This window comes from Monomorium pharaonis, chromosome 1 (assembly GCF_013373865.1).
Source record: "Monomorium pharaonis isolate MP-MQ-018 chromosome 1, ASM1337386v2, whole genome shotgun sequence".
NCBI lineage: Eukaryota > Metazoa > Arthropoda > Insecta > Hymenoptera > Formicidae > Monomorium > Monomorium pharaonis.
In genome coordinates this window covers 35,222,047-35,241,692 of record NC_050467.1, presented here as the reverse complement: position 1 = coordinate 35,241,692, position 19,646 = coordinate 35,222,047, and the positions used below count along the sequence as shown (strand labels likewise).

General features: G+C 32.7%; 1 protein-coding gene and 1 long non-coding RNA gene across 7 annotated transcripts in view; one reads left to right on the top strand and one right to left on the bottom strand.

Annotated features, from left to right (window-relative positions):
• The window catches only part of LOC105838380 (FK506-binding protein 5), a 66,626-nt gene that overhangs the window by 33,374 nt on the left and 13,606 nt on the right, over positions 1-19,646 (top strand). For 2 of the 6 annotated variants that reach the window (XM_036295413.1, XM_036295414.1), the window contains exon 11: positions 11,304-14,117. In XM_036295413.1, the coding sequence (XP_036151306.1) occupies positions 11,304-14,117 (2,814 nt within the window). Of the gene's footprint in view, positions 1-11,303; positions 15,736-19,646 lie in introns of those variants that run through there. The other 4 variants (XM_036295412.1, XM_036295409.1, XM_036295410.1 and 1 more) reach the window with 2 other exon arrangements.
• Positions 5,997-10,694, bottom strand: LOC118648889. Its single transcript, XR_004965475.1, has 2 exons — positions 8,740-10,694; positions 5,997-8,273 (listed from the first exon to the last, which is right to left on the bottom strand). It is a non-coding gene; the product is annotated as an uncharacterized LOC118648889 (long non-coding RNA).

Below are 19,646 nucleotides of genomic sequence, written 5' to 3'. Positions count from 1 at the left end.
TGGGCTTTTTGAGGAAAAATGTTAAGATGTTTTTTGTAGTAAATATATTTAAACTTTAAAGCTGCACAATAAAAAAATATATTTTTGCTGCCAGTGCACCGAAAATGATTCTTTTCTCACGTTACTTTTACTTAAGTAAGAGTCTTGGTAATATTTGGTAAGGTGTAATTTTTTTTTATTATTAATTAATTTTGTTACATAAATAAATAATGTGTAAAAAGAGTGCTCTTTTTACAAAAAATTTATGGTAGAATAAAAGAATTAACCGAAAATCAGTACACAATGGTTTTTGGGTCGCCGATTACGAATCCGCCATCAGATTTCGATGATTCTTTTTCAAAATGACGAATTCAATATGGCGGTTCACGATTTTGAGTATTTCTTATTGATTTTTTATGGAAATTGGTATACAAGGGTTTTTTGGATCGCTGATTACGAATCCACCATCAGATTTCGACGATTTTTTTAAAATTGCGGATCCAATATGGCGGCTTACGATTTTAAGTATTTTTTATCGGTTTTTGTATCTCGAGTAGTAGTAAGGAAACAGTAGGCGTCGCCTCAGAAATCTGGCTGAAAAGGACAATTAACTCCGAGCTCTAAACTAACATTGCATATTCAAATTTCGTAAAATTCAATTTCCAGTTTATTATTCAGAAGCATATATTTTTATTAACTTTTATAAAAAATAAATAAATATCTAAAATAGCAAAATTGATGGTTTTTTACTCGAAAAAACGTCAGCAACAAAATTTTGTACATCAATTTCCATGAAAAATCGATAAAAATGTCAAAATTGTGAGCCGCCATATTAAATCCGCCATTTTAAAAAAGAATCATCGAAATCTGATAAATTCATAATCAGCGTTTTAAAAAATCTCTGTATACCAATTACTCTTAATTGTGAACCACCATTTTGAAAAAGAATCGTTGAAATCTAATGGCGGATTCGTAATTAGCGATCCAAAAAACCTTTGCATACCAATTTCCATAAGAATTCAATTAATAGAAAAATGTGTGCTGCAAAGGGTTAAGATAATATTTAAGATAGTTTTATAATACATTCAATATACAGTCAATATAATACATTCGACTATGAATGCCAGCGTCTTACTGACGCTTTGTCGCTTTCGCGAATCTCTAATCTATCAATTTGCGAGAACCGAAGACACTCATGAGACTACACATTATATACGCATGAATAACAAAAAATACGATATACAACACAGACTTAACGGCGCTCGTGTACGAAAGGCCGATTTTACATCCTTATTACATAATGTACTATTGTTACATGTGCGTGGAAAGTAATTCTTTTTGTGGCCCTCGATTGGCAACAAGTCGCCGATTGTATACTAAATTGTTACCATTTCTTATACTTATAACAAAAAATAAAATGTGTTACTCGTGCGGCTCGGCTATTTCCACTTGTGCGGGTGAATTCCTCGCAATTGTGGGAAATAGTCAATTTTTCGCACTTGTAACGCAATATTTATTCTCGCACAAATAACTTATTCTTTATCACTGATCTACCGATCAAGCGTGCAGAAAGTCATACTGTAATTATTTCCGCATGACTATTTCCCCAAATCCTGCATACTTGATCATTTTTTCACACTTTTTTCTTTATTCTGACACTTGTGTTGTACCATAGGCACGTCATCTCGCGACAGATATATGGTAACTCTTGCAAACGTTACTGACATTTCATCGTCATCTTATAACGCATACAGTAATTTTTGAGGCTTTATCGCGAGACCTATCGCTAGATAAATAACCTGTTAATACGTATCGCACAGACATCGTCATCATATCAAGGGCGTGTTAAAGTCGAGCAGTGCAAAGTAGTGAGTGCAAAAATGAATACTAAAAGAGTCAATACCCGAAACTTCTGAAAATGATAGCAAACTTTCACTTCCAGACATTGTCCAAACAACAAAAGAAACTACAGAGAATCTTTTGCCACAGATATAAAAAAAATAAATATTTAAATGCATACATTCATGAACTGGAAAGTTAAAAGCCAAATTAAATTATTCTGAAAATGTACTACTGACATATTTTACGAAATGATCACAAAATCATGTATCATCGATTTTGGTCAATTTATGTGTTAAAATGTTAAGAAACTCTGAGTCTTAACACTAACCCAGATAGCCAAGTTTGTCGAAAACAGACCTTGTAAAATCTTGCTACAAATCTTGTTGACAAGAAAGCACCAAACTTGATGCAAATTTTCATATATTCAATAATGTCAACAATTTGATAACAAATATACAGCAAAATTTGCTGATATAAACCGACGACAAATTGATAGCAAAGACCATGCAAAATTTGTAGAAAACTTGGCAACAAATTGTCTGCAAATCTTGTTGATAAAATTCAACAACAAATTGTCGACAGAAACTGAGCAAAGTTTGTTGACATCACCCGACGGCAAATTGTCGACAAAAACCGAGCAAAGCTTGTTGATATATTTGACGACAAATTGACAGCAAAAACTGAACAAATCTTGCAGATATAATGTGACAGCAAATTGTCTGCAAACCCGAACAAACCTTGCTGACATAATCTGATAACAAATTGATGACAAAAACTGATTAAAATTTGCAATATATTCTAGCGGTAAATTGATGGCAAAAACTGAATTTAAGTGTGCTACTTTATTTAAATTGATAATTTAAACGATCATTGACTGATAATATCATGTTACAAAATTGCATCCCGCTCTGCCATAAAGTATAATAAAATGTACTGCACTTTCTTTTTTTAAATTAAATTAAAAGAACTACCCCAATAAAACAGTTACGTGATATCACGTAGAATCCACGTAATTTACATGGATTACGTGGATGCAATGTTCTTTTTTCATCACCGCATTGAATTCTTTTATTTTCGAAATATTTATTGGATTTTCTGTGGATATATCTGTTAAGAAATATTTATAGGGAATTTACATGGATATTTCGAGGAACGCCGCACGCTCGTCCGCCAATTAGTGCACGGCGCCGTCGACAAGCGGCTAATTCTCTCGGAAGTAAGGTTCAGCCGACGCGCTACATAAAGCCCGCAGCACCATTAAGACAAGCAATAATTAGCCCGATGTGGAAGAGGATTTCCACATAACACTTTTATGATTTATTCATTTTAATTGAGTGAACGATTCACTACAAGAGAAGTGAAACGTTCACTCCAATCGAATAAATAGTTTACTTTTTAAAAATTCACTCTTATAAGAAGTAAGATGTCACTCCAATTCGAGTGGCCGTATTTTCAACAAGGTTTGCTCGGTTTTTGCTGACAATTTGTTGTTACATTATGTCTGCAAGATTTGCTTGATTTGCTGTCAATTTGTCGTCAATTATATCAACAAGCTTTGCTCGGTTTTTGCCGACAATTTGTTGTCACATTATGTCTGCAAATTTTGTCGCCAAGATACAAGCTTAATGCGGACACAGATGTTATAATATTTGGCATCAAATTTTGATCAAATTTGTTGCCAATTTGGTGACAATTTGATGACAAATTATCTGGGTAACATTAACATTAATGAATATAGCAAACTTATTACATTTAAAAAAAAACAAGTACAAGGATTTTAAAACAAAAAGTTGAACGTTTTGACGATAGAAGAAATTAAAAAATTTCTTAACGAAACTCTTGATCATACATATTTAGCTACAAAGGTAAATATTATCAAATATAGAAATAAATATTTACACATTTACATGCTCCATTACAGGTAACTATAATTTTTTAAATTTCTGGCGTGTGTAGAATTCATAAATAAAATTTGTATTTATTACTAAAACAATTTATTTAAAATTATACAGAAATAAAGTTTCTTTTTCATTTGCGTGGGATTCTGTTCCCCGCAGACTGTCCGTTTTAAACTCTCTGCCTTCTGCTCTGAACCCCTTTTCGCTTACACCATTTTCTATGCACTCATAACAAAAAATAGAATGTGTAACTTGTGTGGATCATCTATTTCCACTCATGTAGGTGAACGCACTTGCCTTTGGCTCGTGCGTCCACTCTCCGCGCTCATGAAAAATGATAGTTATTTCTGCACTTGTAATACAAATATTTAATTTGTTAACGAAAAATAGGTTTCATTAAAGGTACGCGAAAAAATGCACAATTTTACAAAAACAAAACTTTTATTTTTAGGTTTTAGGAAATTTTTTAAAGATTTTATAGGTAAGGGGCCATATATTACAAGGAAAAAATAAGCTGTTTAGTGGATTTAAAAAAAAAAACGAAATCAATTACACATTAATTTTTAGTGGAAATAAGCAAACCTAAAATATTTAAGAGCTGCCCATGTTGCTTCTTTTAGGAATCCCAATAAGCACGCAATATTTTTTAAACGGTTTTTAAATATTTTTAATTATTTTTACATTATTAGTGTTTATTGTACAAATAGTATTTATTTAATATTTATTAAAAATCATCCATTTGTTTTATATTAACTATTTATTTCAAATAATGGATTAGAAAAGATACTTAAAAAACATTTATTTAAGGTTTATTTAATATTTATAAAATATTAATTTTATTTTTTTATTAAAAATAGTGATTTAAGAAAATTATTTACGTAATATTTATTTAATATTTATGCAATATTTTATATGTAAAAATTGGTTTAAAACGATATTTAAAAAATATTTAAAAAATATTTATTTAATATTGATTAATATTTATGTTACAATAATTAATCATTTAAAATAATGATTTAAGACAAATATTATTTATATAATATTTACGTAACATTTTATGTTTATGTAATCATTATTTCACATTTAAAAAGTTTAAAATATAATTTTAAAAAATATTTGACTTTTGGTTGGGAAGTTTTACTAATTATGGAGCGTAAATCAAGAGTAAAGGGAAAGTAAATTTATATAATGAGAGTGTTAAAAGGTTATAAATGAATGCCTTTAAGAGAGATAAAGATTGAAACATTGAAACATAAAGAAAGTGGAGACTAAAACAATATATATTGCACTTATCGAAACAATATGGCATATAAACAGTACTCTAAAATTAAGAAATGACATATATCCTTTAATACAAGTGAGTCAAGCGAGAGAACCTTTCTGTTTTCTTTCTTTCTAAAAAATTAAAAAATTTTAAAGATATTATTTGATCTTTTTTTTGTGTATTATTTCAAGTAAAATTTTTAATTAAATTATAAATTATATTATATTTTAATGTTGTTCCATACTTCTCTCTATCTATTTATCTTTTTCTTTTTCTTTTCCCTTTTCTTTTCCTGCTTCCTTTTTATAAACTCTGTCAAATACGAAAAGTACGCGAAATGTCAAATTAATTTTGTTCCTTATTTCACTTTCTTTTCTTCTATAACAAACAATTAACAATTTTACCTTGTTATTTCTTCCCTTTCTTTCCTCTCTTTCTTTCCCTTTCACTAATCTCTTTTCTTTTCTTCTCTCTTTCTAAAAAAGTTCATGCTCTGTCAGATACATAAAATATGCGAATGGTTAAAATATATTATTTTTAATTAAACTTTTATCTAAATTATTAATTATATTATATTTTAATGTTATTTTCTATTTTATTATTATCTGATGTTTCTCTTTATGTTTTCTTTTTACACTCTTTCCCTTTCTCTTTTTTAAACTCTCTTTTTGTTCTTTTTACAAAAGTCGCTGTTTTACTTTCTAAATTCTTTCTTCCTCTCCCCCCCCCCTCTCTCTCTCTCTCTCTCTCTCTCTCTCTCTCTCTCTCTCTCTCACGCACGCGTGCACTAACCCTGCACGTCACGATGCGACGTCGGCCGGTCGGCGATAACTGTACGCCGCAAATAACCTTCTAAGGGTACTATTTTATAATACACAACCATGCGCGCGGATAGACACAATGAATATCACCCTTCTTCTATACTTCATCGTCAAACTTTCGCCAGACGGATGTTTCGCCAGTGTGATGTTTTGTTAAGCTTTTGCTAAGAAAACAGTAACCGGCAAAAAACCTTTTTTTTTTTTTACTTGGAAGGAAGCTGCGGTTGGGGATGGGTTATTTTTTTTTGCACGAAAATTATCGGGAAATGTGTTACTTGCAGAATCATTATGACCTAGCGAAATAGATCTAGGCATAACATCCTTAAACGAACTGTCATTAGGTTGTCAAATAACTGTCATTAAAATGTCCTAGACGCGAGCTTCACACTCGCTCATCCAACACACGATGTATACGATCCACATTATATATTCACATTGTATATATTCTTGCGCTCTACGAATTTCTTTTGCAAATTTCACTTTTCTTTTTCTACTATTTCTTTCTCTACTATTCACCTCCCCTCAATAAATTATTGTTTTTATAAGAAGTCCTGTGGTAATTGTTCTTATGACAAAAAAATATCCATTTGTCTGAAATGACATAACGTTCTCTTCACTTTAGCCAAAAATGAATAGCAGAATATTAAGCAGTTCAAAACCTGTAAAAAACTGGAAATTCAAGTTTTCTGCTTGGGCTAAAATTGACGGTGTTTTTACCTTGTTCTTTAGAAATTGATTTTTTTAGTTTACACATTTATTTCCACTAAAAATAATGTGTGTGAATAAAGCTACATTTATGAGAAGAAAAATTGTTAATAAAAAAACTTATATATGAGATTAGTAAATAAATAAGTAATAAATAAATAAGTCCAAGTATGTATAAGTAAAAAATATTTATAATTACAAAAAATTTTGTTAAAAATTTCCATTGATTTTGACCTTAACTTTTATTCAATCAACCAATTTCACTTATATTTTAGTCTTACAAGTGAAATTAAGGTTTTTAGATATCTATTGGCGAAAATAAAGTTTTAAAAAACCTTGCAGATGGACTAATAAACGGGCGGTCAGACCAACACTTTAATTATAACGTAGTTTATTATTCTCTCTTTGCACATAATGTTTACAATAAATTACAGTCAAAAAATAAAATTTTGCTATTTTCTTAACGAATTAAAAATGAGCAAATTACTAAATGATTTTTTAATTTATTGATTTTTTCTTGAAATTTTGACATCTAAAGAAGGGTGTCGAAAAAGTGAATTTTTTTGCCGACCGGAGAAAACCTTGGGATTTCGTTTTTTTTACAGTTTTGAGGGTACCGAGTTTAAATATGTAATCTAAGACATCTAAGCTATTAAAAACTGGGGGAAATACATTGTACTTGAGATAATGTTAGCGATCTGGGGCTCGATTCTTGAATTCATTCGCAAGAAAACGTATGCGCAAATATCCGCTCTAACAGAAAAGTTGCAGGTTTATTGGTTAAAAGCTATACGATAGCCAATAAATTTTCAACTTTTCTGTAAGAACAAAATTTGCGAATACGTTTCTCTTGCAAATGAATTCAAGAATCGAACCCCTGTATAATTAACTATAGCAAAATACAAATACGAAATAGCGCATATTATACATTAAGTGAATATGCAGATATTAATATATAGGTGATTTTATTTACATGAGTATGTCCAATTACCTGTTCAACTTAATATCGCAAGCTCCGCGAATAGACCTAGAAAAGGCACACAGGCACACAAAAAAAATGTGTCCGGCGGACTAGACCATGATATTCTTATATTTTTGGGTTCGCTGAATCCGAATCTAAAGTCCGTTTTGGCCCATCAGGTCAGAGTTCTTTACTAACCTCAAAAAATAACCGCTAAAGTGAGACTTTCGTACTAAACTATAATCTTTAGAATTGCCCAAAAAATAAAAATACTCTTTATTAAAACAAAGTAGAAACTATTAGGGAGAAAGAGTATTCTTATTTTTTTGGAGTTGCTGAATTTGATTCTTACACTAGATTTATTCCATGAGGTTCGACATTCAACAGAAATCAACTATTATGTTTACAAAATGTAAATCAAGACAGCAGACTCCAAAACCCATATAACTCAGAGAATGAAGGAAAGGGAGTGGGAGATCTATATAAGACAGCATAAAAAGATTTAAAAAACAGATTTACAATATTTTTTGTAATAGCGTACAATGTTTGGGAATCTATCGTCTTGGTTTACAATTTGCATTCCTCCTTCCTTTTTCATATAATCGAACCCTCAAAAATGACGTGTAACATAAGCACAACGATTATTTTTTTATACTTATGTTTTTATTGCAAAAGGATATAGGTAATTTGAATACTCTTGTACATACATGTTCATAATCTTTTCTCGATCACTCGCGGAGTTTACGATATTTAGTTGAACAGGTAATTGGGCAGATTTATGTATACGTATATGAATAGATTTACTTATACAGGGTATCTTGCATAAGGTATGAAAGTCTTCATGAAAAGATAAAGAGATCGAGGTGAACATAAAAGTCTATCATAGTTTTTGGATATCTCCAATGATAGTTGAGATATTAATTTTTTTAATTATACGAATGAGAGCGCGTTGAGGGAAGCGCCGAGCCGCTCGAGCTATAAGACAGTCCACTGTGTCAAGCATTGGCTGTAGTACTGGGGGGGGGGGGGGAGAAGCGCGGCGAAGCACGAGCAACGGTACGCTTCTCCTCCTTTCCCCGCCGCCGGCAGCCAATGCTTGACACAATGCGCCATGTTATTGCTCGAGTGGCTTGGCACTTTCCTCGGCGCGCTTTCATTCGTACAATTTGAAAAATTAATATCTCGGCTATCATTGGAGATATCCAAAAACTATGGTAGACTTTTATGTTTACCTTGATCCAGTCTATCTTTTTATGAAGCCTTTCATACCTTATGCAGGACACCCTGTATATTGATATCTGCATATTCATTTAATATATGTATAATACGTGTTATTTCTTACTTGAATTTGGCTATAGTTAATTCAGATCGCTGGCACTATCTCAAGTACGATATATTTCCCCAAGTTTTTAATAATTTAGATCTTTAGATGATATTTAAATTCAGCACCCTCAAAACTGTAAAAAAAAAACGTAATCTCAAAGTTTCTTCCAATCGACAAAAAATTGTACTTTTCTTCTTTGGGGGTATAAACCCAGCGGCACAAGATACTTGTTTTTGTGCTGAATTGCTTGCTGGGATAGAAATATTCTGTTCTGATTGAGTCATTTCTGAAAATGGATGAAAATGCACCAGAACAGAGTATTTCCATTCAGCAAGCAATCTTGTATGAAAATAAGCATCGTTTGCCGTTGGCTTTATTTTTAACTATATATATGTGAGTGTGTGTGTGTGTGTGTGTGTACACATATACATATTTATATTTATATTATATTCTGTACACAAATTTATATCTGTACATATTCTTCAATATGGATTTAAGCTCGCAAAGCTTGCAGGATGTAAAATTCGGGTGAAATTTGGCATGATATTTGACGCGTATTTTGACTTTGTCACTTTTTATTAATATCGAGAATTAAATAAAATAAAAATTTTTGTAAGAAAAAGAAAGAAAAGTAATTATTACTTGTCAGCATTTTACGTCGATGCCATGGTATATTGTGGAACTTGAGGTTGTATTCTAAATGGAAGAAAAACATACTCAAGTTAAATAAATTTTTTTTTTCTGTGATGTTTTTTGAACATAACGAAGGATGAAGTCATTAGTGTTGTAAGATTGCAATAACATAAGTTTGCGCGGACACAGAACTGGCCAGAGGCAGGTATCTCCATTTTGTAATCCCCGTAACTCTGTACTATATCTGTGCACTAACAGCAAGATATTTTTGATGTTTATTTTTTGGCGGGAAGGAAAAACGTCCGATAAACGGTATTATCGTCTTTGTACTAACTATGTAGATTCATCGCATTTTTGCTCGAGCTTTCTAGCTTTGTGTATATTATCTTAGAATGAGATTGTTTTGCGATTACGATACAACGCAAACAAAGTGTGTTTCTCTTAAGTTTGTCTTGATTGATTTGATTGATTTCTGCGTAATTGACACGCGCGTGGAGTACACCATGCGAAAAATAATGAGGGGCAAAAGAATTAGACAATCCTATTTTTTCATTTGCGAGACGCTCAAGATTTTTTGTTTGTCAAGCACGGACCTGTGCTAAGAAAAAAAGTTGTTAACTTGATTAACTTTTTAGTTAAAATATTTATTTTATTTTATTTATTAAATATTTAATGGATTTTCTCTTAAAGAGGATCCTAAAGTTGTCTGTTTTACTAACATTTTGTTCAACCATTTAGTTTCGAATTGAGTTTACAGAATTAAAAATTCTTTTTACACGGTCAAAGTATGTATACAAATAAACCCGAAGACGATTAGATCAAGACCAAAACTCCAAAAAAATTGTTAAAGTTTGTTTATAAAAATATTCGCTTTAAAATACAAGTTATGTAGCTTATTTGTACACATGAATGGTATCCCGCAGTTCGGAATAGATTAAGGAATAGGACTATATTTATCAAATTACAATTAAAGCCGTAAAAAAAAAGATCTTTGTATGATCAAATTTTATTCATTAAGCGCTTTCACTACAGATTTCTCAGTAAAAGCATTTAAATGAATAAAATTTGATCATACAAATAACTTTTTTTACGGTTGTAATCGTAATTTGACGAATATACTCTTATTCCTCAATTTATTCCGAACTGCGGGATACCATTCATTTGTACGTATAAGCTATATAACTTGTATTTTAAAGCTAATATTTTTATGAACAAATAAACTTTAAAATTTTTTTTGCATTTTTTGTCTTGATCTCGGGTTTATTTGTGTACGTACTTTAAACATGTAAAAGGATTTTTAATTCTATAAATTTAATTTGAAACTAAATGGTTGAACAAAATGTCGGTAAAACAGGCGACTTTAGGATCCCCTTAAATATATAAATGCACTGAAGAAAAAAGTACTTAACTTGATTAATTTTTAATATATTGATTTGATATGTTTAACTTAAATATATAAATACTTAAACTGAAAAAAATTCGATCAAGTTTAGTTGAAAAGAAAAACGTTATTATTTTATTTCAAATATTTATATATTAAATTTAAATACCATAAATACTTGAATAATAAAAATTTAATAGTGTTGACAAATATAATTAAATTAATAATCTTTTTTTCTCTTAACGATTCTATTGTGACTTCAACGCCGCGAGATCGTATTCATATTAAAATACAATCCTGAGCGAGCATGCGAGCGATAAAAAAAAAGATAGAAAAAAGAAAAACTTAAGAGAGAAAGAGTGAGAGTGAGAGAGAGAGAGAGAGAGAGAGAGAGAGAGAGAGAGAGAGAGAGAGAAAGAGAAAGAGGAACACGCGACTCGTGATCAGCAGCGACTCGTGATATTGATACCTGCCAATGGCTTTTTCTGTTACTAGGGAGGCGTACGGTATTTGAGAGGGTGGGTCAACCGGTAACTAAAGTCGTCAACCCTCACACCGGCACCGTGATTACCGTGTCGGCCGACGAGGATGAAGACGGGGCTTTTAGCTCCGTATTGGAGTACGACTCCGTCGCGGAAGAAGTCCACGCGCCTAGAAGTGTGTGCGCGGAAGAGGGCCCGGCTTCACTTGGCGCGGCCGTCGACTTTCCGGACGAACCGGAGAGCCAGGCGTTGAGTCGCGAGCTCACCGAGATCTGCGCGGAGATGCGCGCAGCGAGCGAGCCTGCAATTGACAGCGTGCCCGATGAAAACATACGCGAGCTACAGGAGCGTCGCGCCTTGTGCGCGGAGATGGCGGCCACGACCATGGCAACGGCGATCACATCAATTGACTATGAAAAGGAGGAGGCGTTCCACGACGTACCAACAAGTCTCAGTCTGTGCGCTGAGCCAGGCGAGATCCCGAGCAGCCCAATGACGCAAGCGAAGGAAGCGTTGTGGTGCAGCAAAGGAAGATCCGCCGTCGACAGACGATCTGTCGAGGATTATCGCAGCGAGGCTCATGAAAGGCACCTTGCCAGGGCCAAGTATGTTGTCAGCTATGACGATAACAGCGTCACGTTAATGGAGAACAAAACGATGCGAGATGACAGGAGTATTATCGAGATGCCACAATCAAGCAAAGACGAGAAAATAAAAAAACTTATAGCGAGAAAAGCCATCGATACCGAGAAAATGTCGAATTGCGCGCAGAGATCGCATTCGATTGAACAGCGAGTGACATGGACCTCGGAGAATTATGTCGTCAAGGAGGACGAGGACAACATCGTCATCGAAGATGTGCGGTGTGTAGATATAGCGAACGCTAGAAAAGAGGACAATGACATTGATACCAAGAGATTTGAAAATGTGAGAGATAAATGCGAGGTGACACGTAAGAACAACGAATGGAGAACTCTTGTCTCTCCGCGGGAACCTACTGACAAAAATCGGGTTACTCTCGAAAACAAAGAGATTACAGCGAAATCGATCGCCGACGTTATTATCGCGATGAAAAAAGATCCGATTGAATTCTTGTCAGATGTGGAGAAAGCGAAATTACTTCCGACTGACCGTGATGATAAGAATGAAGACGACAATGAATTGCCGCCGCTGGATCCTCCACCTCTGGACGATTTCAGCTCCATTGAGTATCACATGGTAGAGACGTGTAATCTTGGTAGAGAAACCGCTTCCATATCCACTCAGTCCGATGACGACATTGAGCACATTCATGCGTCTGAAGTGATGCAGATGCGGATGAAGATTGACGTCGGCGGCGACACAGGTGCGACTACGGGTGTCGCGCAATTCTCCTCTCCCATAGTGCGACGGAAGAGCAGCAAGAGCACGATTTCGGATGACGATCTCGAGTACATACACAGTGTCGAACTCGGTTTCGAGTCCTCGGAACAAGGCGACGCTGGCGCGATTAAATTGTTGACGAAGGTGAACAGCGGTGACAGTTGCTCGCGTAGAAGGCATAGCAAACATGCTTTATCTTCTGACGATGATCTAGAACATATTCAGTTATCGGAAGTCCGCGAGTTAGAGCTCGATGCGATGACGAGACTGTCGCAGGGAGAATCTCTGCTGCAGACAACTCTGCAGGAAACGACGTTGGCGGAGCAGCAGGGAACAAAGATTAGATCCAACAGAAAATGGACAGATATCATGATGATCGAAAAACGTGAGGCGGAGACCGCGGAGGTCACCGTAATATACAACCCAGAGAAGATCCAGCCAAAGTCGAAGGAGTCCGACAGATCCAACAGTTCCATCGATTGTTTCAGAGACAAGGCGACGGAAGAAGCGCATCCAAGCCCCATGAAAAGGTCCAAAAATCGTGGCCAGAAGACGAGTTTCTCGTCGTTTTCGCTGCTACCTGTTGCTAAACGGATCTCTCAGACAACTGATAGTGATATTGTTGAAATTATCGATCTCGACGCAATGCAGAAGGCTGATATGAACGTCAATGCGACGCCGGAATGCAAGATTCTGCCTGTCGTTGCAACTGGGACACGTGCTCGGAAGTCTCGCAAGAGCAAGCGATCGCAGTCGGACGGCCAGTCGCAGGAGATCAGCTTGACAGAGCCTCTTCCTCTTCCCGTCTCTTTGCCTTTATTTCGCTCTTCCAAGGTGAAAATAGCAGAATTGCAGGAGGCCGTGCGGGAAGAAGAGTCGATCGTGGACTTTTGTTCTAAGGATCAGGAAGAACAAAAAGCCTTGTCCTTGGTGGAGATATCCTGGAGTTCGGTTGTCAAGAAGAGTATCTCTCCTTCCTCTGATTCGCAGGACGTTCGCAAAGAAACTGATCTTGAACCGTTGATAGAAGTGGAAGAAAGATCGGAGATCGGCGAACATGCGAGAAAGCTGGAAGAAACGAAATACCGTGACAAGGATAATTCTATGACGTTCCTTGAATCTGCAAGACGCGCAGCGCGACGACAAGTTTGCAGAACCAGGGAAAAAAGAGAGGAGGAGGAAGAGGAGGAAGAGGAGGAGGAGGAGGAGAAGCAGCTTCTCCTCGGTGAGAAGAATAACGTCGTAACGAAGACGGCGACGACAACGGTGGAGGAGAATATTCTTGTAGACCTTCAAGCACCGATAGTAGACGAAGAGCCTCACGCGGACAAGGATATCACGTGCGTCACGACCACTACGGTGCGGGCTAAAATCTCTCGAGGCAACAAGGGGGATAGCAAAACGACGAGGGACAATCCTCTCCTCGCATCGGAAGTACGATCCACCGTCGACGAAACACGTCGAGGTAACGTGGCAGCTGAGAGGAGAGAATCGCAAAGAGAATCTTCTTTGCAGCTTCAGCCAATGTCGCGACCACAAGCGCAAGAGAACAGCAACGACAGCACGGCCGACGGAACATCAACCGAGCGTTACAATTCAACCTTTTTGAAAGTATCCTCGGAATCCTCCAATGGACCCGTCGAAAAACGGAGTGAGATGGAGCACAAGGCACCTAGCACCGAGCACTCGAGCATCGCCGTCAAGAAAGCAAGCACCAGATCTAAAAGGAAAAAGCGCAGATGAGTAGAGGATTGCTGCATGGACGTGCCTAGGGCCAGCCTTGCCCTCTACATACTCCTGATGCAAGTGACGGGAGTAGATTAGCGTTCATACATAAGGGAACGAGATCACGATGAATTCCCGTTGCTCGCGCCCCAAAACTGCGCAACCTCGAAGAGCTATCCCGCGTCGGGTAGCGTCGATCGGCGTATTGCGTCTCACTACAATGACGATAAGCTCATTTTTCCTTCGTGATTAATTCGCTATTGATATTTCTAGGAATTTATTTCTGGCATGAAAATTTAATATTTGAGACGATTGCGAGCGGAGTAAACTTGTAAGAGAAATCGAGAAAAAAATATGTCATCATATATGTACAAAGTTATTGTCTGTTTAAAACTCGCGCTTTGTGTGGTTCTATCTTCATTTTGAGTCTTATTAATTAGTAATTAATACATCAATCACAAAGATATACGCATGAGTGTACGGGCGTGATATAGCGGGCAAGGTTGCGTTCTAGCAAATATTAGGATACTATTAGACGCTTCGGCACTAGTTTTAATGAAGTGTAAAGCTAACGAAGGCGTTCCTGGGACGGGATCGCGTCTCGTTATCCGAGAAACACGTATGTAGCAATTTTAATTCGACTGCCTTAGAAAAAATAATGGATTCTATGTGGTGCAAACAAATCATGTATCTAGATATCGTTTGCCCATTATCGGTAACGTAATTGTTTGGTACAATTAACGATGTTCTTGGCCATCAGGTGTTCATTTACGGGATCGATTCTTTTTAGCCAGCCTATTCTTGAGCGATCGATGTGTAATAGGCCATACTTCGTTGTAGTACAAAATATCTATCAAATTCATCTAGTTTTTATTTACTGCCTATGAATTATGAATTTCATCAAGTGACGACAGTATATATTAAGAAAAAAAGTTACTAATTGACTAAATTTTTCAATTTGATGAAATTATTTGACTTCGTGTATTTGTATGTACTTGGTACATTTACATACATTTGATTAAATCTTTTTAGTTTAAATATTAACTTATTCAAATTTAGTATATAAATAAATTTAATAGAAAAAATTTAATTGAGTAGAAAATTTTAATAAGGATTTTCGTCGAGTATACTATAGTTGAATACAGAAATATTTGTATATACTTGTATATACTTGGTATGTATTTGTATATACTTGGTACATTTACATATATTTGATTAAATTTCTTTAGTTTAAATATTAATGTATTCAAGTTTAATATATAAATAAATTTAATAGAAGAAATTTAATTGAGTAGAAAATTTTAATTAAGAATTTTCGTTGAGTATACTATAGTTGAGTACTGAGAAATATTTAAACTGGAGTTTAAATATTTTATGTATTTAAATATATAAATACTTGAACTGAAGACATTTAATTAAATTGGAAAATTTAGTTAAATTAACAACATTTTTCTGAATGTAAAGAAAACAAAGAGAAATTGTTGAAACTTTGAAAAGATTTTTCAAATTATAATACTTTGTACAGTTTGGAATGACTATAATAAGGAACTCTTTGATTGCTTATTTAACTGTACATATTGTCTTTGTGCACTTTTGTATAACACCTATTTGTTTTCAAGATTTTAAAGGACTCTATGTCATCAATTATTTATATGACGAGTATTTCCTGATAAATTGTTGACGAAATACTAATAATAATAATAATAATACATAATAGTAATAATAAGAGGACGGCAAAAAATTCGTTATGAATCTTAAGACGATGTGTTCTACATGATTCCTCGAACGCATTCATCTTTGCATAAACCATGCTGTTCGAACATTTACGCTTACACGTATCACTACACAAATTTAGATACAATATTGAACATTGGACAAAGCACTGTGATTGACCATAAATGAATCCAGAATTGGCTAACCGTATGACGAGTATCACAAGAATAATGACGATGATGTGAAGGATAAAACGTATCAATATCCTTTTTTAACGCATGATTTCAGACATTTCAGACGGTTCTGAAACATCAGTCCAATTAAATTTTGTTCTCTTTCGTCGAAGTTTACTTCTAAATTTTATTTTCTTGAAATTTTTCTCTAATTTTTTCTCTCTTTCTCTTCTCAAACAAACTACATATTGTCTACAAGAAAAACTTAACGAATTTATTAATTGGATTAGATTATTATGTTCTCTTATTAATTTTTGTATTGATTTATATACACTTTTTTAGTTATTATCAATTTATATAATTTATATATGTTGTAATCAGTGTTTGTCGTTATCTGTCATCTAGATAAAGAAGCTTTGTTGTATTTATCTAGATTATCAAAATGTATGTTATCTTTGTTTATTTTAGATAAAAGAAGTGTTATCTTTTTAATTTATCTAAATAATGTTATTTTAGATAATTTGAAAAATATAATATACTTTTTGTATCTAAGATAAATATGTAGATAATATACATTTTAAGAATCTAGATAAAGATAAAACTATTTCTTTACCTAAATGATTATTTAGAATGACAGTTTTATCTAAATAATGGTAAACACTGGTTCTAATAATAATTGAAAATGTAGCAAGTCGTGTAAAATGATTTGAAACACTCTTATTGTTAACATCGCTTGAATTTATTATTGAAACTCAACAACTCAAATCTGCATATAGTTTGATATGAACTATACACACTATACACTATTAACCCTCTTGTGCATGGTGAGACATATACGTCTCATTTCTTTAAAAATTTATATCTCTTATGAAAATAAAGATAGCGACTTTTTTCTGGACTTGTTTTAAAGATAAAGTATCTTTAGATAAAAAATAAATACTTGTGAGTTTCATTTCTTGAATTATATACATAGATACTACATACATATTACATACAAAATACGTACAAAATACATACTTTGTTATACTTTTGAATACTTTTAAAAATATTTTTCAAATACTTTTAAAAATAATGAATACATATATCTCACAAAAATTAAGATAGCACGTTTCTTCTGAACTTTTAAAAGTCAATGTAAAAGCTACATGAAAAAAATTCCTTAATTAAAAAATTGCGGATTTAATATGACGGACTACAATGCTAAATTTTGTCAGATTCGAATACAATTTATTTTCCGGAAGTTTTTTGAGTCGGTGATTATAAATTAAAGTTAAATTTTTTAATTCAGATCTAATATATAATTTGACAAAATATACGAATACAAAAAAAAATGTATATAAAAAAGTAAAAATTTAAGAAAGTGTTATATTTTAATCTGTCATATTGGATACGTCTTTTAAATTTTGCAATTTTGATCTCATCATCAGTGACCCCAAAAATCCTTATTAAAACGTGAATTATTATAGAAAAAAATTATGCCTAAAAAAAGTCATGTACGAAAGGGTTAAAAAGTAACGTTAGTGCAATTTTTAGTATACTGACGTTCGCATATTCAATGTAATTTGTAGTGTTAAAAATATTAAAATCTTGCAACAGAATTCATTATAAACAATTTACAGAAATTATATTTTGTTATTGTTTAACGTTTTATTTTCTTATTTTTTTATTGAAATATTGTCTGTATTTATTTTAAACTTAGATTTTTTGTAAATCTTAATTGGAAATTGGGTTATATTAATTTTCAATTATTTTAACATTTTTTTAGTCTTAACTTTTCTACAATTATATTTTATTATTATTGTATTATTTATTATTATATGTGATTGTGTATATATATATATATATATATATATATATATATAGATGTGCGAAATAAATTACGAATTTTTAGAATAATTAAAAAAGTACATTTCAAAAAGGTAAAATATTAAATTTTTTAATTTAAAAACAATTTGTTTGTCTCCTGCTTTATAAACGTAAAAGAAATTTGGGATATTTTTAAGTAACTGTAAAAAACTATTTGATATAATTCTTGCACGGATTAAGAGTAGGCAAGTTGCGTTTGTGACCACATTTTCAAATGAAAAAATTTCTTATATATAATATACGTATATGTACATATATGTATAGGTATATATTTGCATGTATGTATATATACACATACACACACACACACATTATATATAATATATATGTATACACATATATATAAAATTATTAAATTATATTTTTGACCTTATACAAAAATTTGTGTTAAAAATGAGAAACTATTATTTAAACTATTATAAATTTACAATAGCAATCAAAAGTTACAATAGCAATCAAAGTTGCCAAAAGATTTTTTTGTAATTATAATTAAAAGTTGAAAGAGTTCATTTAGAATAAAAGCGTGATCACAAGATGTAGTCAATTATATAAAAGGGAATAAAAACACTAATAATTCATGTATTAATCGATAAGAAAAGAAACATAAAAATAGATCGTTTATCCTATAATTTTACAATGCATCCTTCTTCTTGAATTAATTGTTTATAATTATTAAAATTTTAAATTAAAGAAAATTGAAATATTTTAAGTTTTGTAAATTACAAGTTGCAACAATTTTAAAGTTAAATATGACATACTTAATTTATAATAAAGATATAAATTCAATCTAATATGCTCAAAAGACGAATTATTCGAAAATTAAGGGAACGTTTTTAACTCGAAAGCATCAAAGACATTTAAAGTTAAAAAATTTGAGATTTTATGAAGAAGATTAAACTTACACACACACGCACACATCCGCGCGCATAAAATCTTAAAGATTTACTTATTGATATTGATTTTCAAGGCATTTATTACTATTTATTATTATTTATAATCTATAATTTTTATTAGATGTCAATTTAATTCTCGGCCCTTATATTTAATCAACTTAAAATTCTCACTTACGCGGCATATCCACTAGATTTCATTTCTTGAAATTATTATTATTATCTGATTGATTCCACTTCAAGTCTTCAGAGGAGAATGTCAAAATTGACGACTTTATCAATTCAAAACTACCATCTTTTTTCCAAAATAGATTTTGCCCGTAAATTGGCAAAAGTGTATAAAAAGTAATGGAAACTATTTCAAAAATTGAAAATATATTTTTTGTAAATAAACAATATATATCTTTTAAAGCCGATTTAAGTTATACACTTAATATATTGAGTATTATCTTTTAACCCTTAGCTGGCACACTTCACCAGAATTACATAGCTGGCATCCTACGGTCTTTCAGATCCCAAGCACTAAAATGTGTACTGTAAAATAGCTATTGATTTTTATCACTTGAAAAAAATGTAAGAATGCAGAAAAACGAAAATGACTTTAATTATAAAATTCATATTTCATTG